The 26037-nt window shown below is 41.4% G+C and overlaps 1 protein-coding gene across 6 annotated transcripts in view; it reads left to right on the forward strand.

The window, feature by feature from the left end:
• Positions 1-26037, forward strand: part of CFAP54 (cilia and flagella associated protein 54) — a 243621-nt gene that overhangs the window by 46016 nt on the left and 171568 nt on the right. For 5 of the 6 annotated variants that reach the window (XR_012905249.2, XM_075933789.2, XM_075933754.2 and 2 more), the window contains 9 exons: positions 847-981; positions 2854-3001; positions 4734-4792; positions 11423-11551; positions 14829-14976; positions 18078-18152; positions 18245-18366; positions 19767-19937; positions 25565-25657. Coding sequence is in view for 5 of the 6 variants with exons in the window: in XM_075933789.2 (XP_075789904.2) it covers positions 847-981; positions 2854-3001; positions 4734-4792; positions 11423-11551; positions 14829-14976; positions 18078-18152; positions 18245-18366; positions 19767-19937; positions 25565-25657 (1080 nt within the window). In the remaining variant the exon portion in view is untranslated. The remainder of the gene's footprint in view (positions 1-846; positions 982-2853; positions 3002-4733; positions 4793-11422; positions 11552-14828; positions 14977-18077; positions 18153-18244; positions 18367-19766; positions 19938-25564; positions 25658-26037) is intronic. The other variant, XM_075933756.2, reaches the window with a different exon arrangement.

Below are 26037 nucleotides of genomic sequence, written 5' to 3' on the forward strand. Positions count from 1 at the left end.
AGACTGAGGGTACGTCTAGACTACAGGGTTTTGTCGACAGAAGTTTTGTCGACAGATACTGTCGACAAAGCTTCTGTCGACAAAGAGCGTCTACACTACATTCAGTTCTGTCGACAAAGCAAGCTGCTTTGTTGACATGGCAGTGTAGACGCAAGGACAGTTTACATGCAATAACACCTTCTGTTGACAGAACTCTGTCGACAGAAGGCGTTATGCCTCGTAAAATGAGGTTTACCAGCGTCGACAAAACTGCTGAGTTCTGTCGACGTTATGTCGACAGAACTCAGCGGTAGTGTAGACGCAAGTATTGTTTTGTCAACAAAAGTCCACTTTTGTCGACAAAACTCTGTAGTCTAGACACACCCTGAGAGCTGATATTATAGTTATTTTAAGCAGAATAGAAGAAAAGACACTTTTAACTTAAAAATCACACTTACATTTTTTACTTAGTGCTGCTTGCTCAAGAAATTCCTACGGTTAATATAGCTAGAAACCAATATTATTTTTCATATTTTCCAATTTGTTTACTTGTTGCAGCACTTTGTATATAGTTTGTTTTGGTGTTTGCCTGTGTACTTAATTGCTGTATCCTTTTCTTTGTGTGACTTTTTCACATAGCAACAAGAAAAAAGATGGTATTAAAAATGATTATATGCCTCCTCCCAAATTGGCAGGTGGAGGTGGAGGGCTAACATACTTGAAAATACTTTTAATTCTTAAAAAAAAAAAAAAAACTACTGGCTGGATTTCATGTTGATGGCATCCCTTATAAGAACATTAAATATGACAAAGTATAAATTGGCTTACTTTCTTTACTAAAAAATCATTTGTATCTCTTTTTTTCAGACTCTCCAACCAGATAAGGAAATACTTGTTGATATAATAATGTTTCTGTGGCAGAAGTGCAAAGTAGGAGTTCAGCGGATACAAATGAGTGGAAGTGCCTACTTAAAATATATCTACAAATTCAAAGCTTACAAAGTACTCCTTTTTTCTTATTATATTTCCATTCACATGAATGCATTGTATGGTAATTATTCAAGTTATATTTTAGGTCTCAGTTGCAAAAGTATATTTTCCTTGTGATAAATTCTTAACTCCCATTAGTTGCAAGTGAGAGTTGAGTATCGTTTCTGTGAGGAATGTAATTCTAAACAGATACAATATTGTAAAATATAAATAAAGAACTAATTTTAATAACAGTATTTTTCATTTCTCCACTATTTTCCTCACATATAAATACATTGTATTTTTAGTTATATCTTTATTGGGACAAGAACAACACTCTTACCACAAAGCACTTAAAAAAATAGAAAGGTGGCAGACAACATATCTTTGTTCCATTTCTCTGTGAAGTCCAGTCTGTTACTGAGGGATAATTAGACAAAATGAAAATAATAGACTGTTCAAGGTCGTTGAGTATATGGTTTAAGGAAATTCCCCAAATATTAAGGTATGAGGTTCTGTGTTGTTACTCTGCACAAAAAAACCCATGTCTATACTTCAAAAGAAGCCCAAACAAACCAACCTCACTGCAACAAGTCTCCAAACAGGATCAGCTGACTTGGGATGAAAATAGCAATGGAGATGTTTCTGCTTGGTCTGAGCCTGCATACTAAGAGAAACCCTCCTTTGCTGGATTCCAGAGCCCTGGCTCCAGTCTGAGCAGGAATATATCTATACTGCTATTCTTAGCTTTTTAACACATGCCAATTAGTTTATCCAGACTTTGAGACTTTCAGCTCTAGATTTATTGTTTGTTTGTGGAGTTAGATGTACCTTACTTTGGGTACTGCAGAGAACTTGTAGCTCAGGAGCAGGAGATTGTGGAAAAGTGCGCGGAAGAGATGGCTTTGAGCCTTCTTGATTTTGGGCTTCTCCAAAGACTGGAGAGGCTCTGCTATAATTAAGCATATGACAGCTTCTCATGGCTCAGCTGTGGACAGCAACACTACTAAGAATATCTATAACTCTGTCACCCTGCCCCAGGAACTCTTCTCACCCCAAGTATATGAGGGCTTGTGAAGCGATGTTTGAATGGAAGCCATTTTGTGGGCCCAGCCCAAGAGTTTGGGGTTTTTTAGAATCTCTTTATACTACTCCATCTCTTTTACCCAGCATAAAGGGACTGGAGTGAGGTTAAGAGTTTCATTCTAAGGATTGCGGTAGGACACAAAATCATTGGATTATATGCTCACTTGTCTTCCATGCCTAAAAGGTAACAGCTATTGTTTTACTTCCAAGTTGATGAATTCTGCTATGGGATTGGGCATTCTGCCATACCAACATATGATACAATACGTGTCCCATACAGTACATGCATAAAACTATTGCAAAGTAAAACCAAACCAAACAAAAAATGCTAAAAATGTACTCATATGTATATATTCCAAACACTGATGATTTTTTGCACTCCAACTGTTTAGCCATAGAACTGCCATCCAAAGATTCTCTCATGAGCCCCCATGTACTTGGGGTGAGAAGGTTGTGGGGGGCAGGGTCACAGCATTGAGATATTCTAGGTAGTATTGTTGTCCATAGGTAAGCTGTGGGGAACTGTCACAACAGATTGATCATAACACATGGAATACTTGGCCCTTGTGAAAAGAGCACAAAAGGGGAAGGAAATTCCTGTCATCTCCCCCAGCCCATGTACCTGCACAAGAGATAGGCAAAATATAGGCCTTAATAGTCTGCAAAGGAACATTAATTTATTAGTTATGTATAGTTACTTGCTTTGTTTTTCCAAGGTGCAACACTTATTCCTTCCACATTTTCATGATTCCTCTGACATTCCCTCAGTGTTTTTTTTGGAACTATTTAAGATTTTTGTTTTATATATTTTTCTTCTAGTGGGTTCACCTACTTTGGATAATAAATGAAGTAATTCACAGCAGTAACATAGGAGAGTCTAATGTTGTAGTACTTGCAGAGGTCACATTACGTCTGACTGCAATATTGGAAAACATAGCTGATTCTGCAAATCAATCTGGGAAAACAGGTAAAATGTTCAACAAAGTAATGGGAATATTATTGAAAGTAGTTATGAAAGGAATATCTATAATATAATATATAATTTGCTAATTAATTTTGGGGGTTTTGGCCATTATCTGAAATGAAATCTCAGATAGACTTTAAAATATATTTATTTATTTTGGTTAGTTGTTGATAACAGCATGATTGATTCTATTTTAAATAAATGCTGTAAAATATTAATGTTTTCAATTTGTGCTGGTTAGTGTGACAGATACCCTTTATTCAAACTCCTTTATGGAGTAAGATAAGAGACAATACGTGTCACCTCCCAAAACACACTACTAACTAGAATGATGCTTGGAATTGTGAGCAATGAAACTGCTTCATATTGTTTGATTCCTAGTATGTTAGAAGAAACTGGTCTTTGTGAATGATCATTCCAAATAAACAGGATTTCATTTAAAATATCTCCATGGCAGCCTATCTCTGCCATTCATTTATTTTCCTAACAGAAACAATTTTAGCTTCAAATGTACTAACAGCTTGAGCTAAAAGGGATAACAATAAATGTTTATGGAAATACTATTGTATAAAAACCACAGTACCGGTTGAATTCCTCTGGTCCAGCAGAACCATGGATGTTGCTGGATCAGAGAGCCCTGGCTTGAGGCAGCCGAGTCCTTGTGCCCTGGAGCAGCCTCGGGCCTGTGGAGTGCCAGCAGCCTGTGGCTGGCTATGGAGCTCCGGTGGCCTCAGAGAGCTGAGCTCTGGCAGTCCTGGGACAGCGGAGTTCAGATGGCCCTAGGACAGAGGAGACCTGACTGCCCCGGGGCTGGCCAAGAGCTGGGAGCCCAGTGGCTCAGGGTCAGGGAAGCCTGGCGATTTGCTGACAGATCCCTGAAGAGCCCAGAGTTTGTCAGCAGAGGGCAGGGCTGGATTAAGGGGGGGGGGGCTAGCCGAGCAGCTACCCGGGGCACCAACCTATGGGGGTGCCTGATTGAAGTGATAAGGGGCACTGCATCAGGCGCCCCCCATAGGTTGCTGCCCGGGGGAGGGGCTGCGCATGTGCCGCGCACCCGGGGGCAGGTCCGCGCATGTGCTGTGCGCCTGGCAACGTGGCAGCTTATACATGTCAATCAGGTGCCACGCACCCAAGGTGGGGCCACGCATGTGCTGCGTGCCCGCTGCCCGAGGTGCAAGAATGGCTCGGGCCAGCCCTGGCAGAGGGGCTGACCTCCCTTGGTCTGGCAAACTCCCTCCTTTGGGACTCGTCAGGTTCCAGTGGTGCTGGACTAGGCAGGTCCAACCTGTACTGAACACGTCTGTTCAAATGTCCATGTAAATACTTTTCATTTAATAAAATATAGTGGAGAGTCAGGTAAAAATATGCTTTAAAAAAAAGGAAATACAAATATAAATGATAAAATAAGACAATGAACTAAGAGATAAATCTTTGAGTTCATACACTTTTATTAGCATTAGTTGGTATGAAAGACAGTGTACATTTAATTTACCATACATTTATTAATGTACAAATCAGTCTTTGTTAATGAAACAGCACATTTTAGCTATTGTGTTAGAGTATTAAAATATGCAATAATCAAGACAATATGGTTAATTCTCACAATCAAGTTCTAGAATATTCTATAATTTCCATGGTCTTCAGTTATTAGTAGAACTGGTTAATTATTATCAGTGTTATAAATTCAGTACAGTCGATTTCCATTTTTCTATTTTTTCTTACATAACGGGAGAAGGAAATGAATCAGTATTTCCTTGGCAAATTCATATCTGCGACATTCCTGAAATACTAAAGGTAATATATAAATCTTTGCTACTTGCATAACAATTTCAGAAAGTCTCAAGGGGGTAGCCGTGTTAGTATGCATTTGACAAAGTGGTTTTTACCCACAAAAACTTATGCACAAATAAATCTGTTATTCTTTGAAGGTATGTCTACACTTGCCCCCTACTTCGAAGTAGGGAGGCAAATGAAGCATACCGAAGTTGCAAATCAAGCCCGGGATTTAAATATCTTTTGAAATGGGGCATTTCTGTCAAAAATGCCCTGTTAAAACTGCTGGTTTTTTTTCAAAAAGCCCCATTTAAAAAAAAAAGTGGCAGCCATCATTATGCAAATGAAGCGTGGGATATTTAAATCCCGGCTTCATTTGCACTTCCGATGTGTCTAATTTACATCCCTCTGCCGACAGAGGGGTGTAGTTTAGACACACCCTCAATTTGTTGAGATCTTTTTGAAGCTCTTCACAGTCTGCTTTGGTCTTAACTATCTTAAGCAGTTTAATATCATCTGCAGATTTTACCACCTCACTGTTTACCCATTCTCCAAATAATTTATAAATAGCTTAAATAGGATGTGCCCCAAACATAGCTGCACACAGTGATGTGTTCAGGTAGGTATTCCCAGTGTTGGGATATGAGTCCCAAGTCCCAGCCATAGATCTTTTCATGAACATCAACCATCCTTCTTGGGAGTTCAGAGTTAGCCCCTGGAGCAAGCACCACGCTTGACAACAGGACAACACTTCTATCAACCCCAGGCAGAGCCAGAAATAGACCTAGGTCACAATCTTTAATAGTGTCTACACAGACTTCTTTGGCACAGTATACAACACAATGGTACTCATCACCCACATGCTTGGCTAGACGCACACAGATTGTGCTCCATATCAACTACAAATCACCTCCCATCAATATAACTTGTATTGACACCTGTGTTATGAGTGCAAACTGATTGGTCTTTTGGTGTGATCTGTTGGCTCCAGACTCTCTGGCTACGTCTACACTGGCCACAATTTCCGGAAAAGCCATGCAAATCAGGTAAGTCAGGATAGGGAAATCCGCGGGGGATTTAAATTCCTACCTGAGGTAGGAATAAGAGATCTTGAGGTAGGAATAAGAGATCCTCCGGAAAAGGGCTTTATTCCGGAGGATCACGCCAGTCTAGACGCTTTTTTTCCGGCTTTTCCCCAAGCCGGAAAAAAAGCGGCGGACGTGTTTATTTAAATCCGCGGGGGATATTTAAATCCCCCGCGGATTTCCCTATCCTGACTTACCTGATTTGCATGGCTTTTCTGTTTTTAGGGGCCAGTGTAGACGTAGCCTCAGTGTATAAGTCTATGTCTACACAGCAGTGTTATTTCGGAATAACTGACGTTATTCTGAAATAACAGACCACATCTACGGTGCTAGCAGTCACTTTGACATAATGTCGAAAACATGTTGAGATGGAGGACTTTTTACTCTGACTCCTGTAACCCTAATTTTACTAGGAGTAAGGGAAGAAGGGCGAAGAGTGCTCTAACTCGGACTTTTTGCTATGTAGATAGCGCCAAAAGCCGAAATAATCTATCGTGACTTAAGCTACCCAATTGACGTAGCTCAAGTTGTGTATCTTATTTTGGCTTTAGCCCTGCTATGTAGACATGCCCCCAGAGGCCCCTTTTGCAAAGAGCTGCTTCCTTTCCTAGCAGCTTCTAATTGTGCACCTCTGTGCATTCTGAGGTGTCTCAGGCTCTGCTCCATCTCAGTGCTGCTACTTCTTCTCTTTGTACAGTTATGACATGAGCCTCTCCACTACTGGGAACCCAGAGAGTCTTTCCAGCCTTCCCTCCTATCTACTAGGAGTAGGATCTCTTTTCCCAACTCTGTTTGGTGGGAAGTGACAAAGCCTCAGCTTGTTCCACTGACCACCTACTTGGGTCTATCCGCCGACTCTGCTTGGATCTTGTATTCTGGCCCCTGACCATATGGTTAATTTTGGAATGCCTCTGCTGCTTGAGTAGGACCTGATCCCCCAGTGCTATTGGTTTGACACCTGCATGTAACCTACTATCATCCCTTAACCTGGTAAATTGGATCCTGTGACAGAGGGAGAATTAATGGATGAATCTTTAGATCTCCCTCTACCCATATGCTTCATTTTCATCAGATGAGGAGTCATTTCAGGGTCCATGTATTCCCTTCTGCCCCCTCAAGAGGACTTCAGTTTTTCAAGAATTCATGAGAAGTCTGACTGCTTCTCTAAAGGTGCAGATAGAACTTATGCAAGAAATGTCTTATTTTCTTGGACATTTTACACACTCTTGCTTCAGGAATAGTTGTGCTTCCTATGAAGGAAGCCTTGTTGGAACCAGCAGACTCTGGTCTCTGTATCTCTTTCTGGCAAGTAAACAGATGGATAATACCAAGTCTGGCAACAAGTTTTTGACCTGTTATTTATCCATACAGGTCTTGATACTTTGGTGGTCACAGCTGCTAATGAGAGGTCTCATCAGTCCCATCCTAAGGCCACTCCCAAGGAAAAGGAGCTTACAAGGCAGGATTTCTATGACAGAAATAATTTATTTCACCACCACACGTCTAATAAGAGTCTCTAATTAGCAGACTCTTTTGTCGAAAAATAATTTTATTAATTTCACTGCAATTTCTCAATTTGTTGACAAATTGCCCAAAGAACATAAAGGAAAGTTTTTAACGTGGGTTTCTGAGGGACACATTCTGGTTCATACATCCCTTCAGGGAACAGTCTGCAGTCACTGACGTCTCCATGCAGCATTATTTGTGGCTGTAAGCTTCTAGTATTCTAACCTGCAGAATACAATAGAGAAAAAACAGTTCCTCACCTTCTTGTAGCTATTGTTCTTTGAGATGTGTTGTTCATGTCCATTCCAATCAGATGTTTGTGTACACACATGCATGTTAGCCAGAAGATTTTTTTCCCTTAGCAGCTAGCCATAGAGTCAACCTGGGCACCACCTGGAGTTGCGCCTCCATGGTGCCCAGTAAAGTGCCCTGCCAATCCCCCTTCAGTTCCTTGTTGCCAGCTACTATGACAGAGGGATAGGAGGGTGGATGTTGGAATAGACATGAACAACACATTTTGAAGAATAAATTATGAGAAGGTGAGTGTGATGGGGTGGACTAAGCCCTGAGGCCCCTGCTGGAGGCCTTCTGGTCCTGCCATACCCTATCCCAGAGAGACTATCAAGAAGTTATCCAAGCAGGGTAGAGTGGCCGTGGAGGAAGCAGTCAATCAGGGGCAAGGAAGGCTCTATAAAAGGATCTGGGAAACAAAGCAGCAGTCAGTACCTCTGGAGACCTCAAGCTGTGCAGCCTGGATGACTGGCTGTCTGAGAGAGCAGTAGCACTGTGGATAATTGTAGAGGGAAAGCTTATTGGAGACTTCTGGACTATGATGGGACTCTAAGATAAAGGGTGAAGATACTGGCTCCAGGAGGGGAAATCCTAGGTGCACCACTCTCTGCCAGAATGGGGAACAGACTTAGAGAACAGACTCAGAGGGTCATTACAGAGGGCATTGAGATGGGCTCCTGGTACATGTGTAACCTGGAAGGGGTTTGGTGATTTGCTCACAAGGTGTGTGACTTGGCTGAAGGATTGAGTTGCCAAAAAGGTCTTTTGAATAGAGAGAGTTCAGGCACATACACTTGGCCATATGGACACGCTTGCGGGAGGTGAGCTTTGAAGTAGCACTGCCCCCCAGCCAATCAGGTCTACACATAGTAGGAGGATGGGAGAAAATTGGGGGTGGGGGAAGGAGAGAAGGAAGGGTAAGGGAGAAGGAAGGAGAAGGGAGAAGTGGCCCTAGTCACTCCCACAGGTATGGTTGCAGTGCATGGGACCAGCTTTAAGATTTTGGAGAGGATTAGTAATTTGATTCTTTTGGGATCTACCAAATTTAACCCATTTAATTTGTATAAAAGATGCCCAGTGTAGGGCTTTTGCTTCATTCATTGAGACCCACAATTGTAACTGTTATTTTGTAACTTGTATGTGAATGAAACATAACTTCGCTGAATTCTTTGCCCTATTCAAAGTGCATCTTTTTGCAGTTAAGGGCATTGCAGCGATGTCCAGCCAAATTGTGGCATTTTTTTTCTTTTAAAGAAATCTAGGAAATTTCATGTTAAAAAAACTCTGTATCAAGACAACATTAAAGTTCCACCACTAAGCCCTAATGGACAACAAGCTGTATGATATTATATTATTTAAGATATAATATACCATTTGGTAATTTAAGGGCCATGGGCCAGATTTTAAAAGGTATTTAGGCATATAGTAGGCATTTTGAAAAGCACTACTGGTACACATACACTGTGGCTCTATTTCAGGATACTTCTGGTATCCCAAAATAGCTATTCCACGTCTTTTAAATAAGCCCGTTATTTTTAAATAGGTTTCGAAATAATGGGCTTGCTATTCCGACATCCCTGTAAACCTGGTTTTATGAGGATTAAGGCATGTTTTAGAATAGCGCTCCATTTCGAAATTTCAAAATAAGCTATTTTGAAATAGATTTCAGAGCTTATTTTGAGTTATTTTGAGTGTATCTTAGCTACCGTGCAGTATAGACACACCCTCAGTGTCTAATACTCATTGAAGTCAATGACTTTTAAACGGGTAGGTGCTTTTGAAAATCCTAATAAATGCCTAAATACCTTTAAAAATCTGCCTCTATGTTTTAATACATATGTACAGTAATCATCCTTAACTTCAGAATGCTTGCTTCTGAAACTTTTAACTTTTTTAATAGACTACTGTAAAACATGTAGTAAGGAATTCTAAATGTATGGCTGATATTTCACTTCTGTTGTAAGCATATTCTGAGAAATCAGTCTTTGCGGCTTTGAATATTGTTTTAGAAAATTTGAGGAGAATCTGTCCGTACATGTTTTTAGTTATATGTTCATGTGAAGGTGAATATACATATTTACCACTAGCTGAAAAATGGCTGAGCTTTAAAATTTCAAAATTAGCATGTGAAACCAATGGGGATATTGTCTGTCTAAAGACAATATGATTGGATATCAAACCTGAGGCAAATACCCACCACCAACTTCATACCCCATAACAAAAATACTAATCCAGCAACATATACCTGCAACAAACCCAGCTGTCAACTCTGTCCACAAATCTACCTTAGGACACCATCACAGGACATAATTCAGGGGTGGGCAATAATTTTTGTTGGGGGGGGCACTCCAAGATTTTGGAAAATGGTCAAGGGTCATACTTTTCTATGGAGGAGGTGTGGGGTCTAGGATGGTGCAGAACGGTGTGTGGGGTAAGGTATTGGGATGCCGGAGATGGTGTGAGGACTGAGAGGAAGTTTGGGCAAAGGGGAGGAAGTTGTGAGCTGGGTCAGCAGATTGGGGTGCAGGGTCAGGTAGGGAGTAGGAGTTCAGGAGAGGATTCCAGCCTGTAGGAGGGATGTGGGAGGAGGTACATGGTCTGGGAGGTGGTTGTGACCTGAAGCAGGAGGATGCAGAGGGTTTAGATGGCGACCTGGGGGAGGGAGTTGAGGTGGTGGAGGGGCTAGATTGCCAGAGGCAGTCTTTGGCTAGGAGGCGATTATCTAAGTGTCTCCCAGCCAGCAGCCCTGCAGCAGCCCCAAGGCAGGATGGGTTCCTGCATGCTGAAGCTCCAGACCACTTAAAACTGCAGGCTGCTCCCTGATGTGGCTCTCAGCTCTCACTGCTCCCATCCCTCAGGACAGTGTCTCAGATCCTATCGGCTGGTTGTTTCTTGCCAATAGGAGCTGAGAGATTGTCTGAGGTCCGGCCAATAGGAGCTGAGGACTGGGCAAAGGGCAGAGAAATCACATGAAACCTCCCCCTCCTTCTAGAGCCAAGAGGCATGTGGAGCAGCCTTGCGCTTGAAAGAGCTGCTGCTGTATGGCTCAGGGTCCCAGCAGGGTGTCCACAGGCCAGATCAGCCCCGCAAGAGGTATCTTGCCCACCTCTGACCTAACCACATCAGCTATACCTTCAACTGCTATTTCACTTGCATATCTACTTACATAATATATGCCATCATGTGCTAACAATCCCCCTCTGCCATGTGCATTGGACAAACTGGACCGTCTCTTTGCAAAGGAATAAATGGACAGAAATTAGACATTAAGAATGCCAACATCCAAAAGCCAGTGGGGGAGCATGTTAATCTCCCTTGGCACATTGTTTCAACTTGCAAATTGAAAAACTTCAAAAACAGACTGCAGAGAGAAACTGCTGAGCTGGAATTCATATGCAAATTTGACATCCTTAGCGAAGGTCTAAATCAACACATGGAATGTTTCTTGCATTACAATAGATAATTTCTAGTTCAGGTATTCTTACCTTCTCACCACTCCTGGAGATGAGCCACATCTATTCTAATTTAATTAGTACTGATTCTTTCTTTCTTTCTTTCTTCAGCATCTGAGGAAGTGATTTGTAGCTCATGAAAGCTTATAAATAAATTTGTGAGTAGTAAAGTGCCACCAGACTCCTGGTTGTTTTTGCTGAAACAGACTGACACAGGGCTACCTCTCTGAAACAAAAGGATTGTTCTTTCATTTCCAATGTATATAATGTAGCTGTTAACACTATGCTCAGTTTATTTGTATGTGAATTTATTTCAGAAAAGTCCCACAGAGCAGTTACATTTTGCTTATGAAAATCTTGAAAAAGCAATTAATGGAATGAACATGTCTCGCTTAATGACCATTTTACCAGATGGAAAATCAATACTTGATACCTGTTGTACAAAGGTAATGTATTCAAAAAGACAAATTAGAACAAAATATGTAGATAATAGAGTGGGGTTTGATTAAATTTGAAACCCAGGCTATATTCACAATTGGGGGTATGTCTACACTACAAAGTTAATTCAAACTAACGGACATTAGTTCGAATTAACTTTGATAGGCGCTACACTAGCGCTCCGCTAGTTTGAACTTAATTCGAACTAGCGGAGTGCTTAGTTCGAACTAGGTAAACCTCATTCCACGAGGACTAAGCCTAGTTCGAACTTACTAGTTCGAATTAAGGGCTGTGTAGCCCCTTAATTCGAACTAGTGGGAGGCTAGCCCTCCCCAGCTTTCCCTGGTGGCCACTCTGGCCAACACCAGGGAAACACTATTGCCTCGGGGTATGTCTACACTACCCCGCTAGTTCGAACTAGCGGGGTAATGTATGCATACCGCACTTGCTAATGAAGCCCGGGATTTGAATTTCCCGGGCTTCATTAGCATAAGCGGGGAGCCGCCATTTTTAAATCCCCGCTGCTTCGAACCCCGTGTAGCGCGGCTACACGGGGCTCGAACTAGGTAGTTCGGACTAGGGTTCCTATTCCGAACTACCGTTACTCCTCGTGAAACGAGGAGTAACGGTAGTTCGGAATAGGCACCCTAGTCCGAACTACCTAGTTCGAGCCCCGTGTAGCCGCGCTACACGGGGTTCGAAGCAGCGGGGATTTAAAAATGGCGGCTCCCCGCTTATGCTAATGAAGCCCGGGAAATTCAAATCCCGGGCTTCATTAGCAAGTGCGGTATGCATACATTACCCCGCTAGTTCGAACTAGCGGGGTAGTGTAGACATACCCTCCCTCCCGGCCCCGGACCTCTTAAAGGGGCACGGGCTGGCTACGATGCCCGTGCCAGGTGCAAGCCTGCCAGCACCCAGCCAGCAGACCCTGCACCTGGCACGGATCGAGCCACCCACCCGATGCCCCCCAGCCCTCCTCCTCTTCCCGGGACCAGGCTGGCGGCTCCCGGGAGCTTGCCCAGGACCGCAAGAGGCGGGCACCCGCCTGGTCCAGTGCAGACATCGTGGATCTTGTCCACGACCTCCGCACTAGGTACAGGAAAGCGGCCGTTTAGGGCAGGAGAGCTGCCAGCCTGGCCACCCAGGAGCAGGTTTGCATGAAAATCAGGGTACTCCACTGAGACCCCCGACCCTGAGCCCTGAGCTTAGAATGGCCGTACTGGGTCAGACCAAAAGTCCATCTAGCCCAGTAGCCTGTCTGCCGACAGTGGCCAATCCTAGGAACCCTGGAGGGGATGGACCAAAGACAGTGACAGTGACATTTGTCTCGTGCCATCCCTCTCCAGCCTTCCACAAACTTTGGGCAGGGACACCACTCCTACCCCCTGGCTAATACCACTCCATGGACCCAACCTCCATGAATTGATCTCACTTCTCTTTAAACTCTGTTCTAGTTCTAGCCTTCACAGCCTCCTGCAGCAAGGAGTTCCACAGGTTGACTCTTTGCTTTGTGAAGAACAACTTTCTGTTACTAGTTTGAAGCCTGCTACCCATTCCTTTCTTTTGGTGTCCTTTAGTCCTTCTATTTTGGGAACTAATGAAGAACTTTTCTTTATGCACCCTCTCCATCCCATTCATGCTTTTATAGACCTCTATCCTATCCCCCCTCCATCTCTTCTTTTCTAAGCTGAAAAGTTCCAGTCTCTTTAGCCTCTCTTCATATGGGACCTGTTCCAAACCCCTCATCATTGTAGTTGCCCTCCCCTCTCCCACCCTCTCTCAGCATCCTCCTTGAATTGTGGGAACCAGAACTGGACACAGTATTTCAGAAGTAATCCTACAAGTGCAAAATATAGATGTTAAATAACATCTCTACTCTTTCTTGAGCTTCCCAGGTTTATGCATCCCTGGATTGGATGAGCCACATCATCACATTAGGAGATTATATTCAGCTGATTATTTACCACAATCTTCCAGTTTTTTATGTTTTTTCCAGATCATGGATAATTTTTTAAACAGTGTAGACCTATTATTTAGTCAGTTTTTAATCCATTTAATATGTGCAGTGTTAATTTCATATTACTTTAGTTTTTTAATCAAAGTGTTGTGTAGTGCCAAGTCATACACCTTACTGAAATTTTTTATGTCAATACTATTTCCTTGATCAACCAAACTTGTAATCTCATTAAAAAAGGTATCTAGTTTGACAGGATCAGTTTTCCATATACGCATGTTGATTCACATGAATTAATTCTTTATTAATCAAGTCCCTCAGCAACTCCATTATCTTGCCTGGGATCCATGTGTGGCTGACAGATATTTAGTTATGCAGGGTATCCTATATACCCTTTAAAAAAAACTGGCTTGACACTGTCTTTCTTCCATTCTTGTGGAGCCCACCCAGTGCTACAGGACTTATTGAAAATTAACAATAATAGTCCAACAAGCTCTGCCAGCTCTTTTAAAACTCCTGGATACAAGTTATTTGGACTGCTGATTTACTTAAACATGTTTCACTTCAGACATTTCTGTTTAACATCCTCCAGAGACATTAGTGGAATAGAAAGAGTGTTATCATCACCACATGTAAAAACTGTATAAACTGTTTCCCCCAAATATAGAACAGAAATATTTATTGAACATTATGCATTTTCTGCATTGTTACTGATAATTGTACCATTTCCATCTAGTAATGGATCCATTGTTAGGATTCTTTTAATCCCTAATATATTTAAAAAAAAATCTTCTTGCCATTAACTCTGATGGTCACAGTTTTCTCCTTATGTCCCTTTGCCTCACTTAACAATTTTCCACAGTTTTTAACTTCTAATTAGTACTCATAACTATCAACTTCCCCCTTCTTCCAGTTGTATTTAAAATGTATGTGTGTGTATTTTATAAATACCTTCACTTACACTTTAAATATTTTCTGTTATTTCTGTGACCTGTAGTAGAGTAGTTGACCATGGATAGAACTATTTAGTTTTTTATGTAGATAGTTCATGTGATTGTACTTTTGTGACTTATGATGGTAAGATTCCAAAATCCTTGTCATTTTTCTAAACAGTGTCTGTGTATTATACTTTATTATTAAGTTTGTTTTGACTGTTGTAAAGAGAATGAATTTCTGAATATTTGTGATCTATATTTTTACGGCAAATTGCTCAAATTTCCTAAACATACTAAATTAATATTTTCTTATTAGTATCTCAAAATAAACATATTAAAAAAACTGCTCATTTTAAATCTGTATTTGCTCAATTAATGCTTTTGTTTTATCAGAAGAACGCAAATGGTCAAAATCTGAATGCATCTTCAGCATATGATGATGATAAGCCAACCTCAGGAAACAATTTTGTGATGGATTTACATTTGGAGCTAATTCAGGCTCAACACAGAGTTGCCTTGAAACTTCTTAACATGAAACAAGGTAGGGTTTAATAAAGCTAAATAACTTTAACAGTTGGATTAATCTATGCATTAGTATATGTTTGTAATATCTTTAGTCGTAAGAATTTAGCAATGCTTGTTAAATGCCTCAAATTTGGGGCAGTTTATAGGGTTACCAGATGGCTTCAAAAAAATACTGGACACACTTGATCTCAGATGGGAGGGGAGGGGGACCGGCTGGGAGGGGACAGGAGGAATGGGGCTGACCAGGGGAGATTGGGGTCGGGGGGAACCAGCCGGCGGGAAGCAGGGCTGGCTGGGACGGGGTTGGGGGGTGTGGGGCTGGCCGGGGAAGAATTGGCCGGGATGGTATCGGGGGGAGAGAATAGGCCGGTGGCGAGCAGGGCTGGCCCGGGCCCACGCAGATCCCAGGGTGTTGCCCGTTCTGCTCACGGTCCCGGCGAAGCATGAGCAAGTCCGGCCCCGGGGATTCCATCCCACCGCGGCTCTGTCCCCACGCACCTCCTCTCTACTGTGTAGTTGATGTGTAGTTGAGTACTGCCTGGCTGGTACACATGCACATACAGTGTGAGCGCATCTACCAGCCAAGCAGTACGCAACTATGTACTGATACTCATAATAATAAAATTTACTTAATTAGAAAATACCAGACATTTATATGTCCAGTATTTTTTCAATTTATTTCCCGGACAGAAACCTCAAATACCAGACTGTCCGGTTCAAAACCAGACACCTGGCAACCCTAGCAGTTTATTTTTCACACAATTGAAAATAACATGTTGGGATTAACATCTGTTTATCGAACAATATCTTGCAATCTCTAGTCTGTACTCAGTTATATCAGTGGGAATTAAACATTAATAAGGATGGAGGAAGCTCCTAGATCATCTCTAGTATGTACTCTCTCTCTAGAAATATGGTTTTGAATAATTAATTTTATACTATTTGTAGTCTCAATTTCTGTGCTACCTGTTGTATCATGCAAGCAAGGTACTAACAAACTTCAACAGGCCTTTATTTAACAAAGGTGAAACCTCTTTACAAAGCTGCTACTGCACCCCTCTGTAGCTCTTACTCAGCTCTGGCTCATCTCCTCCCCGCTCCTTCCTGTTTCCCGTGCTTCTAGACTCCCAACAGCCAGTGCTGTTCTAATAATTACAAGCAGCATCTAAAACACAACATTCCCTCCTCTCTTAAGAAGCTCTCTCAATTATAAAATCAACATTGTTGTTCTAATCACAGCAACAAATATGGAATAAGACACTATACTGTTGGCAGAAATATTACACTGAAAACACTGTAAATAGTACATAACATAGTCTCTAGTACAGACAGGTGGTCATCTGGGTCTGACAGACTGTCTCTCAAACCCCGGTTCCTGTGCAATGTCTAGTTGTGTTGGTGCTACGGTGAAGTCATACAACACGGACTGGGTGTTGGACTCATCTCTTCTTGGTGCATAGGCAGGTGCAAGATAAGAAGCATTCCATACCTGCCAATCAGAAAGTCGATAGGTATAAGGTCCCTTCTTCTCTGTGATTTTAAGAGGAGATGTGAATTTATGGTCCCCTTTGCATAAAATTCCAGGTTTTCTTACTCTGACGAAGGAACTACACTCAAACTTTGGTTCCTTAGCACCCCTCTGGGTTTGTTTTTTTTAACTAACAAACTTCAACAGGCCTTTATTTAAACCATTTTACAAAGCTACTGCTGCACCCCTCACTCAACCCTGGCTCATCTCCCCCCCCCCTTCCTGTTTCCTGTGCTTCTAGACTCCCAACAGCCAGTGCTCCCAGTTCTAATAATTACAAGCAGCATCTAAAACACCACACTACCAGATTTACCCTTATCTGCTTGATGTTAGCAAGCAGCCTGCTCTTCTGTTCTTGTGGAAGGCTCCAAAGAAACACTCTGCTTGGTCACTTGTTCCTGCCTTTTTGTTTTGAATTGTTAAAAGCCATTATAAATCTTGAATTTCAGCATTTTTTATGAAATCCAAGAATGGCAGTTTACCTTCACCTTGTCAGACTCAGTGTTTTTCCCTTGGACACTCCAGGATCCATGAGTAAATGAGTCTGACATTGGAGGGAATTTCTCTCCATTATAGTATTATTTTTCCTTATTTACATGGTTGGCCATAGGGGAGGCCCACAAAATTCTATTAAGCAAAATGAGAAAAAACCCTGTCTCCCAATACAAACAGTAATATTTTCCCCTTTTCCACAGTCCAGGCTGTTACCCCACTATGCTGACTTCTATCTGGTAGTCCATCCCAAAGCAGCTGTTAACTTATTTTCTTTCCCTATAGAATTGAACAGGGTGGCCAACAGATTTTGCCAGGACCTGGATAAGGTGTGGGGTGGAGGGCTCTGGGCCCCTGGAAGGGATGGGACCTTAGGCAGAAGGGGCAGAGCTGGGGCTAGCCTCCCCGAACAAGCCCTTCAGTGCTTTTCTGGCATGTGCCACCTGAGGCTTTGGCAGGGCTCAGGGATTTGTCTGCTGCTGTTGCTTCTGTAGAAGCAATGGCTGGGAGCCCTGGGTCCTTTAAATCATCAGGCCCTGGGGCAGCTACTCCCTCCCACACCACTGATGAGCCTGCAGAGGAAACACCCTTTCATCCAGGAGAAGATTTTCCTTCCTGCTGCGTTCACTACTCCTGCTGCAGTTTGTCTCTTATTTCCCCTCTTCTCTTTCACCACAAGAAGGGTTTTTAAAGATCACTTGCAGCCTTTAATTTTCCTCAGGTATCTCTAGTTAATCTGAGGTAACCTTTTTTTTATCTATCAGAAAACAGAGGCTTCTCTGTTCTAAGGCTAATATGTCTGCCCATTACCATGCTCTTACATCTTTCGGGACTGATTTTGTCACACTAGATAACACAAGATCCCTCTTTTCCTGTGAGCTAGCTGTGCTCTTACGGATGGCAGAGACAGAGGGAGGAAATATTTTTGTTTATCAGCTCACTCCAAAAAATGCCAACTATCCAAACAAAAGAACAGACAGGAGCATCTATTTTCAGAATAGGAATTCAGACATAGAACTATTTATAAATTTTTGTACAGTACTCTCTTCAACAGGAACATCATGAGCACAATAATGTAGTATTTCCTTTCCATACAGGTGTTCAAATGGATGGCAAAAATATCAAGGCTAAGTCTCCTGGGAAAGATGTAAATTACCTTAATTTCTTCACAGGTAATGCAAAATAATGATTTGAAAGCATAGTGCATTATTGCTATAAATCCTTTATACTGTATATTGCTCATTTAAAAATATTTGTTTTACAGAATCAGATATAATGAATAAAATAAAAAAGAATAAGTTATCCAAAGCTATCTTCCTGATGCAAAAGGCTGTATTGATGTTCCCTAAGGGATCACTCAGTTCATCCCAAAAGAAGCTTCTTGAGGTAATAATTCTTTTATAATGAAAAGAGTTAAGAAGACTAAATATAGGAGACAACAGTAGTATGTTACTTTGTGTGATATGGGTCACTCAGATGATAATGTCTGCGCTATAATGGACTTTATATGTGAAATTTTTCTGTTTAGACCATTAAGAATAGTTGTTATTTATGGAAAAATGAATATGCTGAGTTCCTACTCTGTTCTCAGAGAAACTAGTGCAGTGTCCAAAACTTACCCTTTCCTGGTTAGGGGTGACCAGTACTGCTGCTCTAAAACACTGATGCATCTTCACTTTATTGTCCAGGACATGTAGGTGACTGAAGTCAGACCCATGATGGATTTAAGGGTATGTCTACACTGCAGAGTTTTTCTGGAAAAATGGCTGTTTTCTGGAAAAACTACTTACATCCACACTGTTATTGCGTTCTTTCGACAGAAAGTCGAAAGAACGGAGGGGTTTTTCCGACAGCAGTAAACCTTTTTCTTCGAGGGAGAAGCCTTTTTCCAAAAAAGCTTTTTCAGAAAAAGGCGTGTGTGGACGCGGAAGAGAGCGTTTTTTCGAAAGAAGAGGCCTTCAAGAAAAAGCACAGGTGCCCTAGTGGCCACTCTGTCCACAGAAATCACAACTGAAATGCGAGATAGCATCCAATCAGTCCTAGTTGGATCTGCAATATTCTTAAAACACAGCTCCTGCATTACATCTACAGGAAGGGAAAGTAAAGCATCTAAAGTTGACAGAAAGGCCCCCAAACCAAAGAAGAGATTTAAATTAATGGGAAAAAGCTGGAAGTGAGGAAGTCGGCTCTTAACCACCCTCTCCCACCACTTCTGGCCAATGGCAAGTAGTCCATGGAGAAGGAAGGACCTAGTCCTGTATAGTCATGCATGTCCTCTTCCACTCTCCCATTTTTTTTCTGACCTACTTCACTGCCAATTCTATCAATATCACATTCAGTGAGACAAGGTGGGGAAAGGTGGAAGCCAAGGTGGGGAAGGGAACAGCCAAGTTGGCTGTTCCTAAATTTTCTCACAGAAGCTCCTTCAAGTAAGCACTCCATTTCTCTCTCAGAGAGGGACTTTGATCCCTTTTATGTCTTGATTTGAGCTAAGCGTTATCTGCTAATATTAATCTTTAATCAGCACCAATAACAATTACTCACATTTTTATATATCGTTATAATACATGAGTTTGGGGTGACTCACCAAAAAGCCCACTAATCCTAAACTCAGACCATATGTGATACTTGAGGCACTGTGAGGGGGTCTCAGCTGTAAGGAGTACTTTATCATAGTGCTATTCATTTTGGAGATATTTTGCAAATATAACATACAATTTGATTTTTCTCTTCTGTTTGATTTTCCACCTTGATTTTTTCTGTTCTGTTCTTATTCTTCACCATAGGATGCATTTGCTTTAATTCAGAAGGTTGAAGCTGAACAAAATTCATTGTGGTCTAATATGAAACAAGCGACGGCTAGCAAGAAAAATAGAATTCCCCCTCCTCCTCTATTGCTTTCCAGATCACATTGTTCCATGACATTTAAACCAGCCCCATTCACCTCAGATGTTCAGGTAATGCTCTTCATAATGACTCCATAAGAAATATATTAAGCTATAAATGATAGTAAAGAAAGTTGCTTCAGTAATATATTTATTACAGTGGTCTTTATCATTCTTGGGTAGAATAAGTTGTTTTAATTGAATAAATTATAAATTCTCATCTATGAGAGTCACTTGTGATTCACTGTTGTAACCTTCACATTTACCTTTAACATTTCTTCTCCTGTAGTCTCTTTTCTTCTGTTACTGCCATATATCATCTGTTTATGCTTCCTGTCAACTACTAATCTTTCTGCTCAACAGACACAACACACACTTTAATTTGGTGTATAAAATAACCACTCTCTGCAGTTTTCTCAAGAATGAATTTTAATAGTAAATCTTTTCAAACATTCATGCTGTTCAGTTATTAAAAAAATTCTGGAAATATTGTTTTCAGACTTTGTATATTTTATTAGGATCAATTGATTGAATCACAACTTTAAATTAACTGTGTGACAATATCCTTCCATTGATGCCCTATATAATAATTTTCAAAAGTTTTAAAGCTGGGTAAAGTATCCTATATTTAACATTTTGTTATAGGAATGGGTATTTATTCCACTTTGTTTAATATATGGCATAATGAATTTTTAACAGATCTTATAGGGTATTCACCGCTCGATGCATAAACTTAAAAAACAACAAATAGTATGGTAGCACTTTAAAGATTAAGAAAACATATAGATGGTATCATGAGCTTTTGTGTACCACTCCAGTCATCTGAAGAACTGGGCTGTGCCCACAAAAGCTCATGATACCATCTACATGTTTTGTTAGTCTTTAAAGTGCTACTATATTATTTGTTGTTTTTTTCAGTTTATCCTGTACAGACTAACTTGGCAACCCCTCTGAAGCTTTTTCACCACTAGATGGTGCAATATGTTTATTTTTTTATCATTTGTTAAGACAGACTTTCTGGGAGACTTTTTCCCCTGAAAATACACGTGTGTGTTAAATTGATATCAGACAGAGATTTTTTTAAAAAATCATTCTTAATTAAAATAGCATACTCTCCTAAATTACATTTAAATAAAGGTGCATACATTTCTTGCAATGAAAGTCAAAAAAGCTTCAAATCTATTCCAATATGAATTAAAAAATTGTTTCCTGTCATGAAAAAAAATCTGCCACAGAATCCTAGAGCTGGGAGAGACCTCAGGAGGCCATCAAGTCCAGCTGCTTGCCCAAAGCAGGACCAGTAAATATTAGTTTGAAAATGGACGAATTGTCTCCTAACAATTAGTAAAATTTTAAGCAAGAAAAGCACACCCTAAGAATAAGTAAAATGGTATCTGTTCAGAATTGTACTTTAGTATGTTTAATATTGTACATATTTGTAATGAATGTGTAGCCACACATTTTGCTGGATTTTGTAAAGAAAGGTGCAACATAACCTAAAACTAAAAGGACACATTCTCTTGTGAAATGTTGAAGAAAACTGTCACCAGTTGAATAAAGCTGTAATATTAAGAGACAGATTCTGATACTATGGTAAGTAGCATATTACTTCACATGTGGAACTGTTGATTTCAGGGTGACCATGCATGAATTATTGAACAGCTGTAAGGGTTTCAGAGTCTTGTCCTATGTTAATTGTGATTTTGTTTAGTTAGTGCTGGCATAAGAAGTCCAGCTCTTCCTTTTGTTGTTATTATTTATTTTTACAAACAAGATAGTGCCACAAAATGTAGAGAAACAAAATAAGTCTAGGTCACGCCAACATAATTACATGATTTAAGAGATTCTGGAATGGAATCCTTAATGTTTAGATTATGGATTTGAATTTAGCATTATCTGTGGTCTATTCATAGGCCTACTGTATGTAAATTTAGGTAATCCTAGTGAACAATGTCCTTATTCAGTAGAGCATTTAATCACAAGTTTGATTTTAAATATGTAAAAAGCCATATTGAAGATATTGGGCCTAATTCAATATCTCTTAAGTCAATGGAAGTTTTTTTATAGACTTCAGTGGTCTCAGGATAAGGTTTATGTTGGTGCTTGGTTCGATAAAATGGCAGGAGTCCCAGAGGCTTTAGGCCAAATACCCAGTGAAAATGCAGAATGATGGCAAGACAACAAATTTTGCTAAAGAAGGAGTGATTTATTAAGCTGAACAACTTCCTAATATTTACTTAACATTTACCTAATATAATGAACAACTACCTAATATTTACCATACAACAACTTTTAGACCCTACCTAAGTTACAGCTAAGCCAAATATATACACACTTAAAAAAACCTGTTTCTTTAACACTGACAATAGCAAGGGTAAAAGTTACCACAGAGCAATATTTTTTCTAACTTGTCTCTTTTAAACAACTTAACAACAGTGGGGGTAAATTAAATACTTACAAACTCAGCAACAACAACACAAAGACACACAAGGAAACGGAGCATGCTCAAGATTTGTATACCCCTTTTTAAACTTTTTAGATTCGGTGGGTGGGAGGTGGCCTTTGGGTGATCAGTCCTAAGCCAGACTCAGATTCTGTCTTCCAATATCGCCCCGAGCTAAGTGCAGAGAAGTTTTTATGTTCTTGCCTAATATCATATTTGGTGTTGTTTGTGCTCTGGGAGTGGTCTGGGTGTGGTGTGAGGCCCATATATGGTGTTGAGTGCTGGACTCTGACAAGCTCCATTTTATTGGTAGATAAGCCTTGTTGCTATCAATGTGACATGGTGAGACTGCTGAGATAGATCTGGCTATATGGTAGCCTGGCCAAGAGAACCCATACTTGACAGTTTAGTCCTCATGTGCTTACTTGCCTAAGTACTTTGCTCAGTGAGGGCCCAGGAGGCCCCATCATGAAAACCACTATCAAAAATGGCATTGTTATTGACAATTTAATTTGAGGCCAAAAGGACTGCATAAGTGGGCATTAAAACCTAACAACTCTCTTACTAGCTGAGGCAGTCTCCTTGGGTCATGTCTGAGCCTCATTGGAGAGGCTGTAGAAGAGCATCAGCATATATATTTATTTATGTCTACACTTTGAGCTAGGGATCTGAGTCTGCTTCCCCTGTTTGCATACATGTACTCCTGTTAGCTCACATTAAGATATCACAAATATAGATAGCAGTGTAGTCACAGTAGCATTGAAGCAGTAGCAGAGAGACAGGGTATGTCTACCCTACAGTGTTATTTCGAAATAGCTTATTTCGAAATAACACGTCTACACACAAAATGCGTTTCAAAATAGCATGCTGCTATTTTGAAATAGCGCATCCACACTGAGTGGACTCTGAATCGCATTTAAGGCTGGCCGGAACTAGTTCCAGCAGGGCACCAAGTCAGGACTTACTGTGTGGGGCTGCTGCCTGAGGCTAACTGAGGTTTGTGCTTAAAAGGACCCTCCCAGACAGCCAGTTCTCAGGCTTCCCTGCTAGCTTATCTACCTCGATGAGGGACAGCAAAGCATTTTGTCTTTGCATACTCTGTAGCATGGAGCCAGAGCTGCTCCTGGGCACTCTGGTGCTTCTCTTGGACGCGTTGCTGTGAGCCTGGCTGCACTTTCTGCAGGCTGCCATCCGGGAGGTCCACTGGGGGGCTGTCAGTATCAGGTCTTGCAGGAGAGCTTCCACCCTTAGGAGCACTAAGAGCCTCCGTGGTCTGCCCCACTGGGGGCTTGTGCCTCATTCCTCCCTCACGTCCTTCCACTTACCCCTCTCTAACCCCCCTTCCTGATGTCAAATAAAATACACGTATTTTCATGAACACAAACTCTCTTTATTTAACAAAACTGGGGGGGGGGGGGGAGGGAATGAAACTCTGGTGAGACTGGGGAAGGAAGTCAGGAGAGGGAAGGGAAACCTGGGAGGAGGGAGTTGGAAGGGGGAAGCAAGGGAAAGAAGGGGGAAGGGAAGCTTAGGGTTGGGGGTCTCGCCAGACCAATTTGATTGTCATGCAGACCTGCTCCTGGGCTTGCACATGGCCTTTGGTGGCCAGGCTGGCAGCTATCCTGTCATAGATGGTCATGTACCTCCGTCTAGTGCGGAGATCATGGACGTTGGGGGCATCCCCCCAAACCTGAATAAGGTCCATGATCTCCACTCTGGACCAGGAAGGCGCCCACCTTCTCCGGGCCCTGGCAGGCTCCTGGGAACTGGCAGACTGCTCCTGGGAAGCGGTGGAGGGCTGGCTGCCAGTGGCTTGCTGGCTTATGTTTTGGGGCCACTGGGTCAGGGGCAGTGACTGCTGGCTCTGGGCTGGCAGGCTAGGAGCTGGCACAAGCACTGTGGCCAGAGTCAACCCCTTTAAGGGCTCCAGGGAGCGGAGGAGGGAGAGAAGCGTTCTTGGTTGAGGCTGAAGTGGCCACCAGGGCACCCTGAGAAGGCTGGAGGCCCCCTATTTTGTTATAAGTGTCTACACAGCACTTATTTCGAAACAGCTATTTTGAATTTGGTGTTATTCCTCGTAGAATGAGGTTTATCAAATTCGAAGTAAGAGAACCGCTATTTGGAGTTTATTTCGAAATAGTGGTTTGGCTGTGTAGACGCTAGGAAAGTTATTTCGAAATAAGGGCTCATTTCAAAATAACTTTGCTGTATAGACATACCCACAGAGCTTAACCATACTAAGTACATATCCATCAGTTTCATGTGGGTTTGTATTTGGCATGGCTAAGCTGAACCTTTGCTCCACTGCCTATGCTATTGTAGCTACACTGCTAGTACTGGTGCTACAACTTGATTCTCTCTAGTCTGGAACCCCTGGGACTTGATTGGTGCCAAACCAGAGAATTTGCTGGACTATGGGAGGTCAATATTGTCTAGCAGCATTACAAACACTTTTACTGCTTACTGGGCTCTTAGGCTATGTCTACACTACAGAGAAGATCAGAACTGCTGCTGTCCATCTTGAATTAGCAGGTCTAGTGAAGACACGCTAATTCATTCGAACTAAGAGGGGGCACTCTGGTCGATGCTAGTAGTCCTGCTTCCATGAGGAGTAAGGGAAGTCAAAGGGAGGGTGCTCTTACTTCGACTTCCTTAAGTGTGGACAGCACCAAAAGTCGAGTTAAGGTACTTCAACTTCAGCTATGCAATTAACTTAGCTGAAGTTTTGTATCTTAATTTGATCTTATCCTGTAGTGTAGACATATGCTTAGATGACATTTAGGAGTAAATTAGAGCTAAATAAAGCACAGAACACTGAGCGCCAGGACTGGTGGCACTAAACAAACTCTATGGGACCACGAGAAACTTGACCATACCCATGATAAGTGGACATCTGGCTAACTAAAATCATACTGGACCACTGATGTTGCTGGACCAGAGGGTGTTGGATTCGAGACGTTCAACCTATTGCTGTCATTGAGCTAGAATGAGTATGTGTGTGAGATTAGGGAAATCACACCCTAGCTTGCAGGATAGATATAGCTTTTTCTTACACCCTTTCTGACTAACCTATGCAGTTATTTTCTAGTGCTATTAATTTAACAACTGTCCTAATAACTACATTCACTTTGAAGTCTTTATTCTTATTCAGCTAATATAATAAATTATTTATTAGACAATATTTCTTCTGAATAAATTTTAATAAATTAGAGATAATTGTAGATTTCAACTATTTAAGTTGTCTTTTTCTCAAAAGGTTTCATGGTACACTATTTTGGGCTGTGTAGCAGCAGGAAGCAACTTAAAAGTAAGGTTAAATAATCATCATCTTCCAAATGCAGGAGAAGAGGTAAGACCAAGATAAAACCTGTGCAAGTGATTCTCCCTTACTAAATGCCTTACTAAACAGCTTTCACTGGAAAGTGTATCTCTGTCATCTACTCTTTTCCCCATCTATATCTAATCAGCTAGTTGGCCAAATCTTTGGCACGCTTTTGATCTTTATTTCAAGTATTTTAAATTCTGCAGGTCTTATAACACTCGCTCTGGAGCTCTTTCAGGGTACATCTACACAGCAACATTATTTCAAAATAACTAGTGCTATTCTGAAATAAAATTTGTCCGTGTCTACACAGCAGGCAGTTATTTCAAAATAAAGTTGAAATGCTGTCAAGCTGGAGGACTTCTTACTCCGACTTCTGTAACCCTCATTGTATGACGCGTAAAGGA

This window comes from Pelodiscus sinensis, chromosome 1 (assembly GCF_052426305.1).
Source record: "Pelodiscus sinensis isolate ZL-2025 chromosome 1, ASM5242630v1, whole genome shotgun sequence".
NCBI classification, from domain to species: Eukaryota; Metazoa; Chordata; order Testudines; family Trionychidae; genus Pelodiscus; species Pelodiscus sinensis.